Genomic DNA, 16,647 nt, shown 5'->3' with positions numbered 1-16,647 from the left:
TTTCACTGGCTCCTGTGGCCAGGTGAACCAGGAGGGTCAGGGCATGTGCAGCTCCTGGGTGTCTGCTCAGTGGAGCTGCTTGTGTGCACCAGGAACTGGACAGGTTTGGGCAGCAGAGACCAACCCAAAGCTCAGAGCTTTGCATGGCAAGCTCTGGAGCACCAGTCTGGTGAGGAGTGCCTGAGGGAATTGGGGGGCTCAGCCTGGAGAAGAGGAGGCTCAGGGGGAGCTGTCTCTCTACAGCTTCCCGACAGGAGGGTGGGGATGGGTGGGGGTTGAGCTCTGCTCCCAGGGACAAGGAACAGGAAGAGAGGAAACAGCCTCTAGTTGTGCCAGTTGAGGTTTAGATTGGATATTAGGAAAAAATTTTTCCCTGAAGCTGTGTGTGGCATTGGCACAGGCTGCCCAGGGCAGAGGTGGAGTCAGCATCCCTGGAAGTGGTCAGAAGATGTGTGGGGACATGGTTTAGTGGTGAACATGGCAGAGCTGGGATAAATGGTTGGACTTGATGGTCTTAGAAGGCTTCTCCAGTCTGAAGGATTCCACAATTCTGTGCTTGTGCCTTCTCTGGTACACATGCACCAGAGTCACCATCCCTGGAGGTGTTCAGAAGATGTGTGGCTGTGGCATTTGGGGACATGGTTTAGTGGTGAACATGGCAGAGCTGGGATAAATGGTTGGACTTGATGATCTTAGAGGGCTTCTCCAGTCTGAAGGATTCCACAATTCTGTGCTTGTGCCTCCTCTGCACACACCCCAGCTCCCTGCTCAGCCTTGCAGGCAGTGTGAGCACACACAGCTATGGGGGAGTGGCAGCAGGGTGCCAGGGGGCAGCTCCTGCCAGGGGGCAGCTCCTGCAGTGCCAGGGGCAGCTCCTGCAGTGCCAGGGCAGCTCCTGCCAGTCCTGCAGTGCCAGGGGGCAGCTCCTGCAGTGCCAGGCTGGAGCAGCCTCGTGCTTCCCCTGCTCACCCCACACCCACTGCTGCCCTGCCCAGCTGTACAACGAGGAGATCCTGGACCTGTTTGACAGCACCCGTGACCCCGACTCGCGCCACCGCAAATCCAACATCAAAATCCACGAGGATGCCAGTGGGAGCATCTACACCACGGGGGTCACCTCACGCCTCATCAGCTCCCAGGACGAGGTGGGTGCAGGATGGGGCAGACACAGAGCAGGGGTGGCACTGGGTGCCACTGGCCAGGGATGTGCTGTGTGGGGACAGCTTGGTGGGGGGGATGTCAGGACTCAGTGCATCCCTCTGGGTGTCCAGAGTTGCCAAGGCCCCTGTCGGGGGGCTCAGAGACCCTGGCACACAGCCCAGAGCACCTGGGGATTTGATTATGACCCCTGGAGCAAGTTACCAGCTTTATATGAGGACCCTAAAGTCACAGAGGTTTGAATAGTATAATAATAATATTATCACAGGGTGAAAATGTAGATTTTAGGATTTTTGGTATGGGGGTTTTGGGGACAAGATGGAGGAACTTGGGTGTGTCCAGCCTTTCTTCTTCTTTTTACCTCCATCTTCTGCTGTGATGCTGGCACTTTGGGATTTGTTTAGAATTCAAGTTCACTGTCTAACATAAGTGATAAGTATTAGAAAGTAATTGTAAATATGTTATATGTAGTTTGTAGTATAAAAAGACAGCACTGCCTCGGGAGCGGTCAGAGTGCCTGTGGCTGCCCTGCTGAGTGGACCTCAGCTGAGCAGGAGAAAAATTTTATAGATAAGATACAATAAACAACTTTAAGAATGAAAACTGAAGAACTCCAGCTTGTTCTTCAGATGTGCAGCCGAAACAGAGACTTTTCACCTATCTCAGAGCTGCAATTAACAGCAAAACTCCCTAGAGGGGGAGATCTCTCCCAGGGTGGGAGTGCAGTCCTGGGGGTGTTCTGGAAAAGGTCAGTGTGTCCACTGAGCTGCACAGGGTGTGTCCTGACTCCCTAGAAGGATGCTTTAAGGTTTCCTTCCCTGCCTGGTGTTGTTGCAGCTGATCCAGTGCCTAAAGCAAGGAGCTCTTTCCCGCACCACGGCCAGCACCCAGATGAACGTGCAGAGCTCCAGATCCCATGCCATCTTCACTATTCACCTGTGCCAGACAAGAGTGTGTGCCCGCCCAGAGCTGGTGAGATGTGCTCCTGCCTCATGGCCAGGCTGTTCCTGGGTTCCATACCCAGGTGATACATGAAGTTCCCTTGGGAAGGGGAGGGGGTTTGAAGTCTAAGAGAAGCAGGGATTTTTCTATCTTCCTTCCAGCCATAGCCTGCATTAGGATTTAATGGGGCGAGGGTGAGCTGATCTGAGGCAGGATGGCTCAGAGCAAGCTGCTCTTGGGATGCTGTCCCCATCTCTGGGGGGCTGGATATGGAGGATGAACACTCGGACTCTGGCTGATGTCTGAGTGAAGGCCAGGGAGCCTCTGCCTGCTCCAGTGTGAGGTGCTGACCCCTGGTGTGTCCCTGGCTGCAGGTGAATGAGGAGGTGAGCAGCCTTCTGGATGGATCCCAACCTGCTGCTGAGTACGAGACCTTGACAGCCAAGTTTCACTTTGTGGACCTGGCTGGCTCGGAGAGGCTGAAGCGGACGGGTGCCACGGGCGAGAGAGCCAAGGAGGGCATCTCCATCAACTGTGGGCTGGTAGGGCTGCACTGCTGGGCAGGGGGGTGGCAGGGCAAGGCCTGCCAGGGGAAGCCTCTGTCACTTCTGGGTCTTGCCTGGAGCTGCCCTGGGCTGTTGGGGTGCTGCTGTCGTGGCTGGGGTTTGTGCTGCCTGTGCCTTATGGCGAGAACAGGCAGTGCCAGTGGTGGGAGCACAGCTCTGCTGCCAAAGGAGACTCCTGCTGTGGGGAGGGGTGCAGCTCCCAAAAGGGTGAGATTTGCTAATCAGAGCTACAAAACCCACTCTGGGGCTTCATGCTTCTTCTCAGTGCAGCATGGAGAGAGGCACAGCCCAGGCTAAGGGAAGCCCCACGCCTGCCCCTTGTGCAACCCAAACCTGTCCTACAGTGCATGCCCAGGTCTGAGGTGCTGTATCCTCAGCCAGGGCTGATTCTGGGGGGGCTTCCCTTTGTTGGTAGCTGGCCTTGGGGAATGTCATCAGTGCCCTTGGAGACCAGAGCAAGAAGGTCGTGCACGTGCCCTACCGTGACTCCAAGCTCACCCGTCTCCTGCAGGATTCCCTCGGGGGCAACAGGTAAGGGGGTCCCAGGTGGGGGCTGAGCTTGGGCTGAGGGCTGCAGGGGCTGTCCCCCTGCCCATGGGGCTGAGGGGGCTCTGGAGCTATGGAGGAGCTGTCTCAGGACTCCAGTGGCTGCCTGGTGAGGAAGAGATGCCTTCTTCAGGCATGGCATGACTTTGCAGATGTCAGCCTCAGGTGCAATTAGTAGCTTTGGCAGAATCAGCTGATGCAAAACCCTCCTGAGCCCTGACAGATCTGGGACTTGGCAAGTGTTGGTGCCCAGCATGGGATGGAATTCCCTGCCTCTTCTCCAAAGTGCGAGGCATTGAGGAAGGGCTGCCTTTGCCCAGTGCTGTGTGATGTGCTTGAGGGGTGTTGTGGGTGCTCTGGGAGGGATGAACCCAGTTCATACCTTGTTTTAAAACCCAGAAGAGCCCAGGATGGGCTCCCATCCAGGATGGGTGTCTGGGGACACGTGGTTTGTGCTGAGTCCTGGGTTTGCACCTGCTCGGTTGCTGAGCTGTGCAGGGACTGTCTTTCACCCTGCCCTTGCATCCCCAAGCCAAACCATCATGATTGCCTGTGTGAGCCCCTCTGACCGGGATTTCATGGAGACCCTGAACACGCTCAAGTACGCCAACCGCGCTCGCAACATCAAGAACAAGGTGGTGGTGAACCAGGACAAGACGAGCCAGCAGATCAGCGCCCTGCGCGCCGAGATCGCCCGGCTGCAGATGGAGCTCATGGAGTACAAGGCAGTGAGTGGGGCCAGGTCCTGCTGTACCCAGCAAGAGAAGCACTGCAGCCAGCTGTTCACTGCCCCCAGTGGGATGGGGTGTCCCTGCTGAGAGCAGCTTTGCCCCCAAGCAGGCTGCACGGGCCAGATAGCTCAGTCCTTTAGGGGGACAGACTGCCCAAAACCCAAGCAGCTCTCAGCCACTGGCTACCTTTAGCAAGCATAAGGGATATCAGCTCTTTAGTGATTATCAGCTCTTTTGAGTTCAGCTCTTTTACTTGCTAAGGCACTGCTGGCCAGCTGGCAGACACAGAGGGAGAGAGAAGGCTGCTCTGGAGTTCCACAGCAGTGTCTTTACTGGGGGTCTGTGAAGAGTTTCAGCAATGGCTCTTCTAACCAGAATGGGCTAAAACAGCCCATTATATAGGGTATAGGGGTATCCAGAATTGTCCAATAGCAAGGGTTAAGGGAAAGTGACCTATGGGGTTACAGAGAGATAAGCTGGGGTTTGAAAGGGGGAAGAGAGGGGCTTGCCATGACTTGGCATTTCCTATCTTTAGACCTCTGCTCTCCACGGGGCCCTGTGACTGTGTTCACAGGGGTCCCAGGATGAGGGAAGAGACGAGGATCTGACTCCATGTTTCAGAAAGCTTGATTTATTATTGTATATATTATATTAAAACTATACTAAAAGAATAGAAGAAAAGATTTCATCAGAAGGCTAGCTAAGAATAGAAAAAGAAAGAATGATAACAAAGGCTTCTGGCTCAGACTCTCTGTCCAAGCCAGCTCACTGTGATTAGCCATTAATTAGAAACTACTACATGAGACTAATCACTTGTTAGATTTACTTGCTGCATTCTACAACAGCAAATAACCATTGTTTACATTTTGTTCTTGAGGCTTCTCAGCTTCTCAAGAGGAAAAATCCTAAAAAAAAAGATTTTTCATAAAAGATGTCTGTGACAGGGCCCTAGCAAGCCCATGGCCTGCTACAATGGGGGAGAGAATTGGGAGAGTAACAGTGAGAAAACTCCTTGGTTTAGATACAGTTTAAGAAGTAAAGCAAAGCAAGGAACTCATTCCCCATGTCCCATCACAGGGAGGTGTTCAGCCATGCCCAGCCCAGCAGAGCTCTGTCAAGTGTAACAGTGACTTGGGACAACACTCCAGGCATCCTCTGTTTCTTCTTCCTTCCCCCAGCTTTATATGCTGAGCATGACACCCTGTGGTTTGGGATATCCCTGTGGTGAGTGGGGGACAGCTGTCCTGGCTGTGTCCCCCCAGCTCCTTGTGCACCCCTGGCCCAACACTGGTGGGTCAGGGTGAGGGGCAGAACAGCTCCTGACTCAGCAGGAGCTAAATCATCCCTGTGGGATCAGTGCTGTTCTCAGCACCAAACACAGCACCACACAAAAGCTGCTGTGAGGAAAGTGAACTCCACCAAAGGCAAATCCAGCTGATGGAGCAGCCCTGGTGAGGAGGCAGAGACAGGTGCAGAAAGGTCCCTCCTTGTGTTTGAGTTGGGGCAGGTTTAGTGGGACAGACCCTCCTGCCTCCCATCCCCTGACCCCTAGGAGTAACTGCTAGGAGGAGTCAGGAGGCTTAAGAAACAGGATCCCAGCTCAGGACCTTGGCCAGGTTTTCGGGGTGGTCAGGCAGGGAGAAACCCTGAAGCCTCTCTGACCCTCTGCATGTTCAGCTCAGGCTTTCCTGGTCCCTGCTCTCTGTGTGGGGCTGCCCCCAGGGATGCAGTGGTGGGTCTGTGTGTCCCAGGTGGGTCTGTGTGGCCCAGGTGGGTCTGTCTGTGGTCTTTTCCCAGATGGGTGGTGTCTCATTTGTGTGTGCCCCGGGTGGGTCTGTGTGTCCCAGGTGGGTCTGTGTGTCCCAGGTGGGTCTGTGTGTCGGTGGGTCTGTGTGTCCCAGGTGGGTCTGTGTGTCCCAGGTGGGTCTGTGTGTCCCAGATGGGTCTGTGTGTCCCGGGTGGGTCTGTGTGTCCCGGGTGGGTCTGTGTGTCCCGGGTGGGTCTGTGTGTCCCGGGTGGGTCTCTGTGCCCCAGGTGTTGTGTCCCAGATGGGTCTGTGTGTCCCGGGTGGGTCTGTGTGCCCCGGGTGGGTCTCTGTGCCCCGGCTGGGTCTGTGTGCCCCGGGTGGGTCTGTGTGCCCCAGGTGGGTCTCTGTGTCCCAGCCTGCCCTGCCCTCAGGGGCTCCCCTCCTGTGCCCCCAGGGCAAGCGGGTGATCGGGGAGGATGGCACGGAGGGCTACAGCGACCTGTTCCGGGAGAACGCCATGCTGCAGAAGGAGAACAGCGCGCTGCGCATGCGTGTCAAGGCCATGCAGGAGGCCATCGACGCCATCAACAGCAGGGTCACCTACCTCATGAGCCAGGAGGCCAACATGATGCTGGCCAAAGCAGGTGGGGCTGGGCTGGTATGTGGCATGGGAGGCCAGCCCAGGGAGCAGCTGGGCCAGGGGCTGTGGGACAGCAGGGTGTGCCTCTCTCACTGGTGCCTGTGCACTGCAGGTGATGGGAACGAAGCCATCGGCGCCCTGATCCAGAACTACATCCGGGAGATTGAGGAGCTGAGGTGAGCGGGCACACAGCTGGGGGGTCTGGGCTCCTGGGGCCAGAGGCTGGGTGGCTCACACAGCTCAGTGCCTCCAGTGTGGCTGGGGTGGACTGTAAGCACTGCTGCTACGCAGGGTTGAAGGAGGCCCAGCCTTGGTGCCAGGCAGTGCTTTGGCTGTTGTTGTCCTTGGTATGGGCATTGATGGAGGGGGAGGTCCTGTTTGAAGTGCCTGGGGTCTTTCAGGGACTGACTGCTGCCTCCCAAAGGTGGGTCCATGCCAGTCTCCTGCTTGATCCTGGTACCCTGTCTGGCAGCACTGTGGCTTTCTGACCCGTCATGAGGTGGAATGGCTTAGTAGTGACTCTGTCCCTGGCTCACACCATCCAAGCACATCATGTTCAGTCTGTAGAAGTCTCTGGAGAGACCCTTGAGCCCCTTCCACTGCCTAAAGGAGGCTATAAGAAAGAGGGAGAGAGCTGGATTTTTTTTAACATGGACAGATAGCGATAGCACAAGAGAAAATGGCTTTAAACTAAAAGTGGAGAGGTTTAAATTCTTCTGTGTGAGGGTGGTGAGGCAGTGGCACAGTTTGCCCAAAGGAGCTGTGGTTTTCCCATATCTGCAAGTGTATGGAGCTCAGAGCAACCTGGTCTAGTGGAAGGTGTCCCTGTCCTTTCCATAGCAGGAATGTGGAACGAGATAAGGCTTAAGGTCCCTTCTAGCCCAAACCACTCTGTGATTCTAAACCCAGACAAGACCCCCCTGTAGGGCCAGTGGGATGGCCCCTGTTGGACTGTGCTGTTTGCACTCCCTAGGACGAAGCTGCTGGAGAGCGAGTCCATGAACGAGTCCCTGCGGCGCAGCCTCTCGCGGGTCTCTGCGCGGGGCCCGTTCCCCGTGGGCTCCTCACCGGGCCCGGGCCTGGCCGGGCTCTGCAGCCCCGCGGCTGCCCTGGACACTGAGGCCTCCGACGTGCTCCGAAGGGCCAAGCAGGACCTGGAGCGCCTCAAGAAGAAAGAGCGGCGGCAGCAAAGGAAGAGGTGAGTGGAGGTGTTGGCAAGGGGGAGGTGTTGGGTAGGGGGAGGCTCAGTCTGTCCCTCTGGGGTTGGGTCTCCTGCTTCCCCCAGCTTTGCTATGGCCAGAGCCCTCACGCCTGCATTCCCCTCCCAGCCCTGCCTGTCCCTGGTCTCCTATTCCCCATCACGTAATTCCAGAAGCTGTTTTACCCAAAGGGTCCAAAAGCAGCAGGGAGGGGAAGGTGGCCCAGCAGAAGCTGTTTCTGCCTCTCTCATGCTGGGACTCACCAGCCCCTCTCTGTTCCCCCCAGCCCAGAGAAGGAGGCGTTTAAGAAGAGGCAGAAACTGCAGCAGGACAATGGGGAGGAGACGGATGAGAATGAGGTGGAAGAGGTGAGTGGGCATTGTGTTCACACTGTGGGGGTGTTTGGGCAGTGGAGCAGTGAAATTACCACCCATGGGACAGGGTCCAAGGTCAGACTGGAAGGGTCACTCTTCTGAGGACTCCATGCTGGAGCAGGGCAGAAGCTGGGTACCCCCCAGTCAGCCTGGGTGTAGAATGAGGAGTCCATGTTTTTGGGGGCTTGGTTTCAATCAGCATAGATGAAGAGGGGTCAGCTAGGAAGGGATGAATGGATCAAATTGCTGTTCCTCTCAACAGGATGTGCTGGGGTTCCAGAAATGGTGCTGCAGCCCCTGGGCATCCTGTGTGGGAGGCTGAGTCCCACCTGGGGGGCCGTGGCCCATTGCTGTAGGGTGAGCTCAGGTTTGGAGGAGGGAGAAGCTGTGGGGAGAAGGACAGACCATCCTGCTGGCTGAGATTAGGCACTCATCTCTTAGGAGGAGGAAGAACAGGATGAGAGTGGCTGTGAGGAAGAGGATGGGCGTGAGGATGAAGATGAGGACTCGGCCAGTGAAGAAAGCCTGGTGGACTCGGACTCAGATGCAGAGGAGAAGGGTAAAGTGGACATCTGTGTGCAGCCATGGGCATGGAGGGCACTTGCTGGCATCTCTGGCAATGAGCTCTGTTCCTGGGGGGGCAGAGCTCACCATGCCCCAGCCGTGTCTGCTCTGTGGGACTTGGAAGAACCCCAGGGCTGCTGCAGTGCTCTGAGGGCGCTGCTGCTCCCCAGCAGTGGGGGTTCCCATCAGCCCCTCTGCCCTCTCCATATGCTGTGTGTCTTGGTTTGGAAAGACAGGTGCCTGCTAAGGAAGGCAGGAGCCTCCCCTGAAATGGAGAATGTAAACCCTCCCCACCACCCCTGAATTGCTATAAATTTTAAATTAAGGGGCTCTCAGGCAAAAATATGGGAGCAGGAAATAACAGTTCTTTAATAGGGAAGGAAAAAAAAAGGATAAAATAAACAATGCAGTCCACTAGAACAACACTGCCAGAGTCAGAACCCAACCTGACACCCTGTGGGTCAGGGTATTGGTGGCAGTCCAATTGGAATTGTGGCTGCAGCCCTCCTGCAGTGTCAGGGGTGGTTCTGCTGGAGCAGGGATCCTGGAGAAAGGTGCAGTCTCTGCCTCTGGAGATCCAGGGGAAGAAGAGGCAGCTGCTGTTCCTCTGGGCAATCCAGTGGAGAAGCCGTGCTGGTGTCTCAAAACCTCTGGATTATATCCAGGTAGGAATGCTTGGCTCCTCCCTCTGGGCTCACATCTCCCAGTGGGATGCTGTAGTTCTTATCAGCCATGCAGGGACATTCAATGGCTGTTATCAGCAGGTGTCCCCTTCCGAGGGAGGAGTGATTGTGATCACTCAGAGAGAGATAAGGCAAACTGCCCACTTGACAAAAGATAATCTGCCATACAGATGGTAATGGAAAACATCTTGCCTTGCAATCTTCAACACTGTGACTCAGTGGGGCCATGCAAGTGATGCTTCCCGTGCCTCCCAGCCTGACTTTCTCCTCTGCCTCCAGCTGTGAATTTCCAGGCTGACCTGGCAGATCTGACCTGTGAGATTGAGATCAAGCAGAAGCTGATTGACGAGCTGGAGAACAGCCAGCGGCGGCTGCAGACCCTCAAGCACCAGTATGAGGAGAAGCTGATCCTACTGCAGAACAAGATTCGAGACACGCAGCTGGAGCGGGACCGGGTCCTGCAGAACCTCAGTGAGAACTGCCTCACCCTTGGGATCCCATTCCCAGACCCCAGTTCCAGCTCAAGCCCAGCTAACTCTAAGTCAAAGCATCCACCCCTTGCTCTGGTAGAGCTCTGTCATCCCCCTGCCTCTCCTTGAATCGCTGGCACCCCCAAGACTCTGCTTGCCTTGCCATGGGAGCAGCATCAGTCAGCTGCACAGCTCTGCACCCTGCTGGTGCTGCAGAAGGGTGGCAAAGCCTCTTCCAGCCTTGAGCACCATCAGGAGCTGGGGGGACTCCTGGGGAAACTGAGGGGCTGAGGGGCAAAAGAGCCAGTGATGTGCCTGATCTCCAGGCTTAAACAGGGCAGGGTCACCCCTATGTGTGGCTGTGTGTCCCAATCTGCAGCTCTGCTCAGGTCAGCCCTGTGTCTCCACTCTGTGCTGAGCTCTTCCAGCAGGGATTCCCAGACAGACCCCAGTTCCTGATGGGTGAGGGGGGCTCAGATGGGACGTGGAGGGATGCAGTGCTGGGTGCCTCCAGGCAGGGCTGTGGGTACAGCAGGATCCTGAGGTGCATTGTGAGCTCTCTCCCCACCCACCAGGCACCATGGAGTGCTACACTGAGGAGAAAGCCAACAAGATCAAGGCAGACTATGAGAAGCGGCTGAAGGAGATGAACAGGGACCTGCAGAAGCTGCAGGCAGCCCAGAAGGAGCACGCTCGCCTGCTCAAGAACCAGTCCCTACGAGCGGGAGCTGCGCAAGCTGCAGGCAGAGGTGGCCGAGATGAAGAAGGCAAAGGTACCTGGATGTGCCGGGGCAGGGAGGGATCCTGGACAAGCTTGGAACAGCGTTTTGCACTCTGGTGGGAAGTGCAGAGTGCTGTGTGCTGGGTGTGGGGTGCCCCGGGGCGGTGGCACAGCGGCCCCTCCTTGCAGGTGGCGCTGATGAAGCAGATGCGGGAGGAGCAGCAGCGGCGCCGGCTGGCCGAGACCAAGAGGAACCGGGAGATCGCGCAGCTCAAGAAGGAGCAGCGCCGGCAGGAGGTCAGAGCCTGGCATGCCCCGTGCAGGGGGCTGGTCTGGCTGGGAAGGGGGTGTTTGTCCTGCTCTGGCACTCCAGGTGCTCACAGATAGCTTGGTGAAGCCTCACTGGAGGTCCTAGCAGAGCACAGCTGGATGAACGGCTTCCAGAGGCTTCCCACTGCTCCTGTTGGAGTTGTGGGGGATGCTGTGGGAGGGGGGAATGTGCAGCCAGAGCCAGCTCAAAGCTGGGAGCCTCCTCGTTGTTAAAATCGGGAGTGAGACTGTGCCAAAGGGAGCACTGGGACTGCGACGACATCTGGGCTGGACCTCAGAAGTGTCTTTTTCTTTCTCACTCATGCAGTTCCAGATCAGGGCTCTGGAATCTCAGAAGCGACAGCAGGAAATAGTGCTGCGGAGGAAAACCCAGGAGGTGAGGAAAGGGGGTTTCCTCCACATAGTCCCCCAGCTTCCATGGGGGTCTGGGCCCCAGTGCTGGGCTCAGAGAAATCCCATCTTTCAGACAGGGCTGGCTTTGGGAATGGGGTCCCCAAAAGGCAGGGAGAGGTTTTATGGCTCAGGAGCCGGGTGGGAAATGGATGTAGGCAGCAGCAGAGTTCCCCATCCCAAGCAGCAGAGCCTGGTGGCAGGAATGGGCTACGAGCGGAGAGGGGGAGCCCCATGAGGCACAAACATCCCTGGGCTTTGCTGCTCTCAGACCTGTGGGGACCTGGGGGTGATGCCGATGGGTTTAGGCTGGGTGGGGCTGCCCAGCCTAAACCCATCTGACACCCTTTGCTGTTCCTTTGAGGGAGTCCCCCCTAAGCTGTGTGTTCCCTGGTAGCAGCAGGCACGCAAGGAGACTCCAGATGGCTTCTGAGGGTGCTGATTAGATGAGGGTTTATTGGGGGTCCCACCCCCAGGAGCAGCATGGTTCCTGAGGGAGAAGGGGGGAAGGAGGAGGGAGGGGAAAAGGGCCAAGAGAGAGCCGGGTCTAGCCCTACAGCTTAACAGGGAGATTGAAAGTGGGCACGGAATAAGCCTTGGGCCAATGGGATTACAGATCCATTACACTTCAGGGGAGGATCAGAGGCTTGGAATAAACCTTACATTTTCCAGGGGTGAGACAGAGCATGCATTGAACTAAAATGTGACACCACAGACCCCCTCTCTGTCCTCCCTGGGGCAGGTGTCGGCGCTGCGCCGTCTGGCCAAGCCCATGTCCGACAGGGTGGCGGGCAGGGCGGGCCCAAAGCCGCCCATGCTGGACTCGGGCGCCGAGGTCTCGGCCAGCACCACCTCCTCCGAGCCCGAGAGCGGCGCTCGCTCCGTCTCCAGCATCGTGCGCCAGTGGAACAGGAAAATCAACAACTTTCTGGGAGACTCCTCAGCTTCCATTAATGGGGCTCGGCCTGCCAGGTCAGGGAAAGGGCTGGGTGGGCGGGGGTGAGACATCCTGGGGATCCCATGCCTGGCTTTTGGTGGGTGGTGGAAATTGAAGGATGGCTTAGTGGCTGCTTAGCGTCCTCTTGAGCCATATTAAATCACTGATTCTGTGATAAGCTGTACTGGCAGAGTGTGACTGTCACCTGGGTTTGAGCTCAAAGCTGGCCTTCCATGAGGATTAAATGTTGTGGCACAAACCCTGCTGGACTCATCTCTTGTCCCACTTTACTAAGAGGAAAAGTTGGGTGATGTATGGTTTCCTCAAGCCAGGTCTCATGAGCTCTTGGAGATCTATATCACACCCAAGATAGCTCAGCTACCTTAGAAGGCATAAAATCAGCTGGATGGCTTCTGTGGTAGTGTTGGAAACAGAAAAGTTTTAATAAAAGGCAAAATAACAAAACTCTATACAGAGAAAAACTGAGCCAGGTGTAAGAGGTTCTTGCTCCTGGTAAAACACCTCACAAAAGTGATTAGTTTTTTTGTTCTTTTCTTTTTTAGTAAATTGCTTAGGTAGGACTTTTTGGCTCCTGTCCATTTGGCTATCCTTAAGTTTGAGGTGAAGTCCCCCAAGTCCTATGAGGTGTCCTTTTACCTAATCAAAGAAAGAAACTTCTAGGCTTTTTTCCTTTTTAAAGAGACAAGGGATAGTTTTGTCACTCTGTCAACAGAGAGCACATTCCTACAGTTGGGCAATGCAGAAACAACACAGATGTATCCTCTGTTTCTGACCAGCCAGATCCCAGATCCTGGGGCAAGCCTAGCTCTCCAGCACGGTGTGGCCATCTGCCCAAATGCCTCTTCTTCCCTCTGGCTGTAGGAAGAAGTTCCCCAAGAAGGGGTCGAGCCAGACCTTCAGCAAAGCCGCCCGCCTCAAGTGGCAGTCGCTGGAGCGGCGCATCTTCGACATTGTCATGCAGAGAATGACCATTGTCAACCTCGAGGCAGACATGGAGAGGCTCATCAAGGTGGCTGCGGCTCTGGGGACAGAGAGGGCTGGGTGGTGGCTGCAGGACAGGGAGGTGGCCATGTGGACAGTGCTAATTTCCTTTCCCTTTTCCCCAGAAACGTGAGGAGCTGTCACTGCTGCAGGAGGCATTGCTGGGCAAGCGGGCAAAGCTGCAGGCAGAGAGCCCCAAGGAGCAGAAGGGTCTGCAAGAGCTGAACGAGGAGATTGAGGTGCTGGGGGCCAACATTGACTATATCAACGACAGCATTTCAGACTGCCAGGCCACCATCATGCAGATTGAGGAGACCAAGGTGGGCAGAAGGTCTGGGTCTGGCGGGCAGAGAGAAAATGAGAGCATCCCTCTGTGGAAAGAGCATCCTTGGGCACAGCCAGCTGGGGCTGGGCTCTGCTCAGAGGACCCAGAGTCCTCTGAGCTGTCACTCTTGGTGGGGCTTCACCCACACAGTCACTTCTCGTTAGGTGATTAATTACAGAGAGGAGTTCTGGCAAGTCCTTGCATGGCCATGGACATACTGGTGTCCTGCTGCCCTGGAACTGTAGGGAGCCTGCAGCCCCCATTTGCCCACAGGGCTGGTGGTCACTTGTACCCATGGTTGTTTCATGCACTGGAAACATCCCAGGAGGACTGGCTTTTTCCCAGCAGAAACCATCTAGATTTTGTGGCCAGTTGTGATACTGGGCATGCAGCTGGGCAGCTCCCAACTCCCCTCAATGCCTGCAGCCTGAAATGGAGGCTGTGTGCTGTCCCTGGCTTGTCCCCAGCTGTCACCTTGATTAGCAGGGATGAAGGGCTGTTGTTAATTCACACTAGGCTTTGGGTTGTGGATTTGGGTGAGCCTGGTGTCTGTTCACTGTCTAGTTTTGTGCCAGAATTTCTCTAGCAGTGTATAAACCCTTCAGCACTGGACAGTCCCATGGCTGGATCTCCCCAGTAGCCACTGGGCAGACTGGGGAAGGTGAGGGTTGGACTGGGTGATGGAAGTGCTGTGCTTGCCATGGAGGCCCATCCAGCAGAAAAGCTACCCTACTCGTCCAGCCCTTGTCTCTCTGTGTTTCAGGAGGAGCTGGACTCCACAGACACCTCGGTGGTGATCAGCTCCTGCTCCCTGGCCGAAGCCCGGCTGCTGCTGGACAACTTCCTGAAAGCTTCCATCGACAAGGTGTGGGGCAAGCAGGGCTGTGCATGTGTGACAGGGCTTCTTTCTGGGTGCCAGGGTGGGGCCTGGTGCCGGGACCTCGCCTGAGTGCCAGCATTGCCTGTGCAGGGGCTGCAGGTGGCCCAGAAGGAGGCGCAGATCCGGCTGCTGGAGGGGCGCCTGCGGCAGACAGACGTGGCCAGCTCCTCACAGAACCACGCCCTGCTGGACGCCCTGAGGGAGAAGGCTGAGTCCCACCCCGAGCTGCAGGCACTGATCCACAATGTCCAGCAAGGTGGGGCCTGAGGCAGGTGCAGCTTCAGGCCAGGTGTGCTGCCTGTGGGCTGGGTGCCCACCTGGACTGGGCCTGCAGGAAGCACCTGGAGGAGCTGTGGCTGGGACCCTGCCCAAGGGCCCTGTTGGGTGGGAGTGTGTGCCCTGGATAACAGGGACAGGGACTGGGTCACCCCAAATGCCTTCCTGGCCATGGATAACAGGGACGGGGACTGGGTTATCCCCCATACTCCCCTGGCCATGGATAACAGGGACGGGGACTGGGTTATCCCTCATGCCTTCCTGGCCATGGATAACAGGGACAAGGATTGGGTCACCCCAAATGCCTTCCTGGCCATGGATAACAGGGACAGGGACTGGGTTATCCCTCATGCCCTCCTGGCCATGGATAACAGGGACAAGGATTGATTCACCCCCATGACCTCCTGGCCATGGATAACAGGGAAAAGGTCTGGGTTATCCCTCATGCCTTCCTAGGCTGTCCGCTCTGCTGCAGGGTTTGGAGGGGCTGGTGACAGTGGGGTCCCCTCTGGGTCCCCTCTGCTGATGCATTGTCTCCCTCTCACAGAGAATGGCTACACCAGCACAGATGAGGAAGTTTCAGAGTTCAGCCTGGCCTCAGATGGCAGGTGAGCACCCAGCCTGGCACTGCCTGATGCCATTCATGGACCTCATAGAGGGGCATGGATGAACAGAGCCCCACCTGAGCTTTTCTATGGTGCCCAGCCCTTGGTGGGGGGAGCAGGATGTCTCTTGGACACGAGCAGGGAGTGAAAGCTTGGTCATTCCTTGGAGGAAGGGTGCTGGGGGACAGAGGGTGACCCAAGGAGTCTGGTGGAGCAGTGGCACCAGCTTTCTGAAGAGAGTTTGGCACTGAAGATCCATTTTTGCTCCTTTCTCCTTGCAGCGTCTCCCAGTCTTTCACCATGAAGGGCTCAGCAAGCCAGGATGACTTCAAGTTCAAGGTTAGTTGGCCTTTTTGTGTGGCCTGGTCACAGAGGCTGGGAGGAGGGATGGAGGGATGTTCAGTGATGCTTCACGCCTCTGCTCTGCAGTCTGAACCTTGGGGAGCCAGGCTTGGCATAAGGCAGCATGGCTGCCTTATGGATGGGCAGAACCAAGGTCTCCTGCTACAGTGGTCCTGTCCTGGAGCACCAGAGACTTGGGAAGCACCCACCACACCAGTCAGTACCTTCCAAATCTGAGTGGCACTGAGGACATCCCCATGGAGGGAAGCAGCCACTGTTCTGTACAGGCTGTCATGTTTGCTGGAGAGCTGGCTGATGGGGATCCCGGTGGGATGTGGGGGAGCTGGTTTGTGGCCAGAGAGCACAAACTCTTCCTGCTCCCATTGCCCCCATGTGCCCACCCTGAGCCCTCTGCCCTGCTCTAGGGAGAGCCCAAGCTTTCGGGGCAGATGAAGGCAGTGTCAGCTGAGTGTCTGGGACCCACGCTGGACGTGTCCACCAAGAACATCACCAAGTCCTTGGCGTCCCTCATGGAGATCAAGGAGGACGGGATCGGCTTCTCCATCCGGGACCCCTATTACAAGGAGAAGGTGTCCCGCACCATCAGCCTGCCCACCCGGGGCAGCACCTTGTGAGCATGGGCCACCAGTGCCTGGGAGGCTCGGGGGCATGGCCTGGGGAGCTGTGCCTGGCCTGTGGAGGTGCAGAGGGGTAAGGGGAGCCCAATCCTGCATCTGTCCATGCTTGGCTACAGCATGCAGTGGGGAATTTCCTCAGCGGGGCTTGGAGAGTGTACTGGTGTCCTTTGCAGATGGAGAGGAGGATACTTCAGAAGCAGGGAAGGAAGGGGGGAGATGGAGAGGGGATACTTCAGAAGCAAGGAGAACAACCACAAGGGTCCCCAGCTCCCTGCTCAGGGTTATCAGCTTTTTTGAAGGTGTCTTGGGCTGCCAAAAGCCTCTGCTCTTGTGGGCTGCCTCGAGATTGTGACTCCAGCCCAATCTCTTGTTTGCTCTTGTGGGGGAGGACAGAGGTGTTCATTGTGGAGGGATCCTGGGGCAGGGCAGGCACCCACTCTGCTTTGTTCACTTGCTGCAGTCCCAGGCAGTCCCGGGGCTCGGACACCTCCCCCCTGACCCGGCGGAAATCCTACGACCGTGGGCAGCCTGCCAGGTGAGCCTGGGAGAAACACGGACATGGGCAGGGGGGCTGTGTGGCC

At 56.6% G+C, this 16,647-nt stretch overlaps 1 protein-coding gene across 1 annotated transcript in view; it reads left to right on the top strand.

Annotated features, from left to right (window-relative positions):
- The window catches only part of KIF21B (kinesin family member 21B), a 55,419-nt gene that overhangs the window by 20,315 nt on the left and 18,457 nt on the right, over window positions 1-16,647 (top strand). The window contains 24 exon segments of the mRNA XM_030965682.1: window positions 996-1,145; window positions 1,996-2,130; window positions 2,475-2,642; window positions 3,082-3,197; window positions 3,745-3,940; window positions 6,145-6,334; window positions 6,443-6,506; window positions 7,304-7,528; window positions 7,816-7,897; window positions 8,345-8,462; window positions 9,430-9,621; window positions 10,196-10,334; window positions 10,336-10,393; window positions 10,531-10,638; window positions 10,979-11,047; window positions 11,804-12,033; window positions 12,881-13,028; window positions 13,126-13,320; window positions 14,089-14,190; window positions 14,296-14,461; window positions 15,029-15,089; window positions 15,368-15,425; window positions 15,854-16,059; window positions 16,527-16,601. Of these exon segments, the coding sequence (XP_030821542.1) occupies window positions 996-1,145; window positions 1,996-2,130; window positions 2,475-2,642; window positions 3,082-3,197; window positions 3,745-3,940; window positions 6,145-6,334; window positions 6,443-6,506; window positions 7,304-7,528; window positions 7,816-7,897; window positions 8,345-8,462; window positions 9,430-9,621; window positions 10,196-10,334; window positions 10,336-10,393; window positions 10,531-10,638; window positions 10,979-11,047; window positions 11,804-12,033; window positions 12,881-13,028; window positions 13,126-13,320; window positions 14,089-14,190; window positions 14,296-14,461; window positions 15,029-15,089; window positions 15,368-15,425; window positions 15,854-16,059; window positions 16,527-16,601 (3,251 nt within the window).

This window comes from Camarhynchus parvulus, chromosome 26, assembly GCF_901933205.1.
Source record: "Camarhynchus parvulus chromosome 26, STF_HiC, whole genome shotgun sequence".
NCBI lineage: Eukaryota > Metazoa > Chordata > Aves > Passeriformes > Thraupidae > Camarhynchus > Camarhynchus parvulus.
The sequence above is the reverse complement of the archived record's forward strand: the minus strand, read 5'-3'. Positions and strand labels throughout refer to the sequence as shown.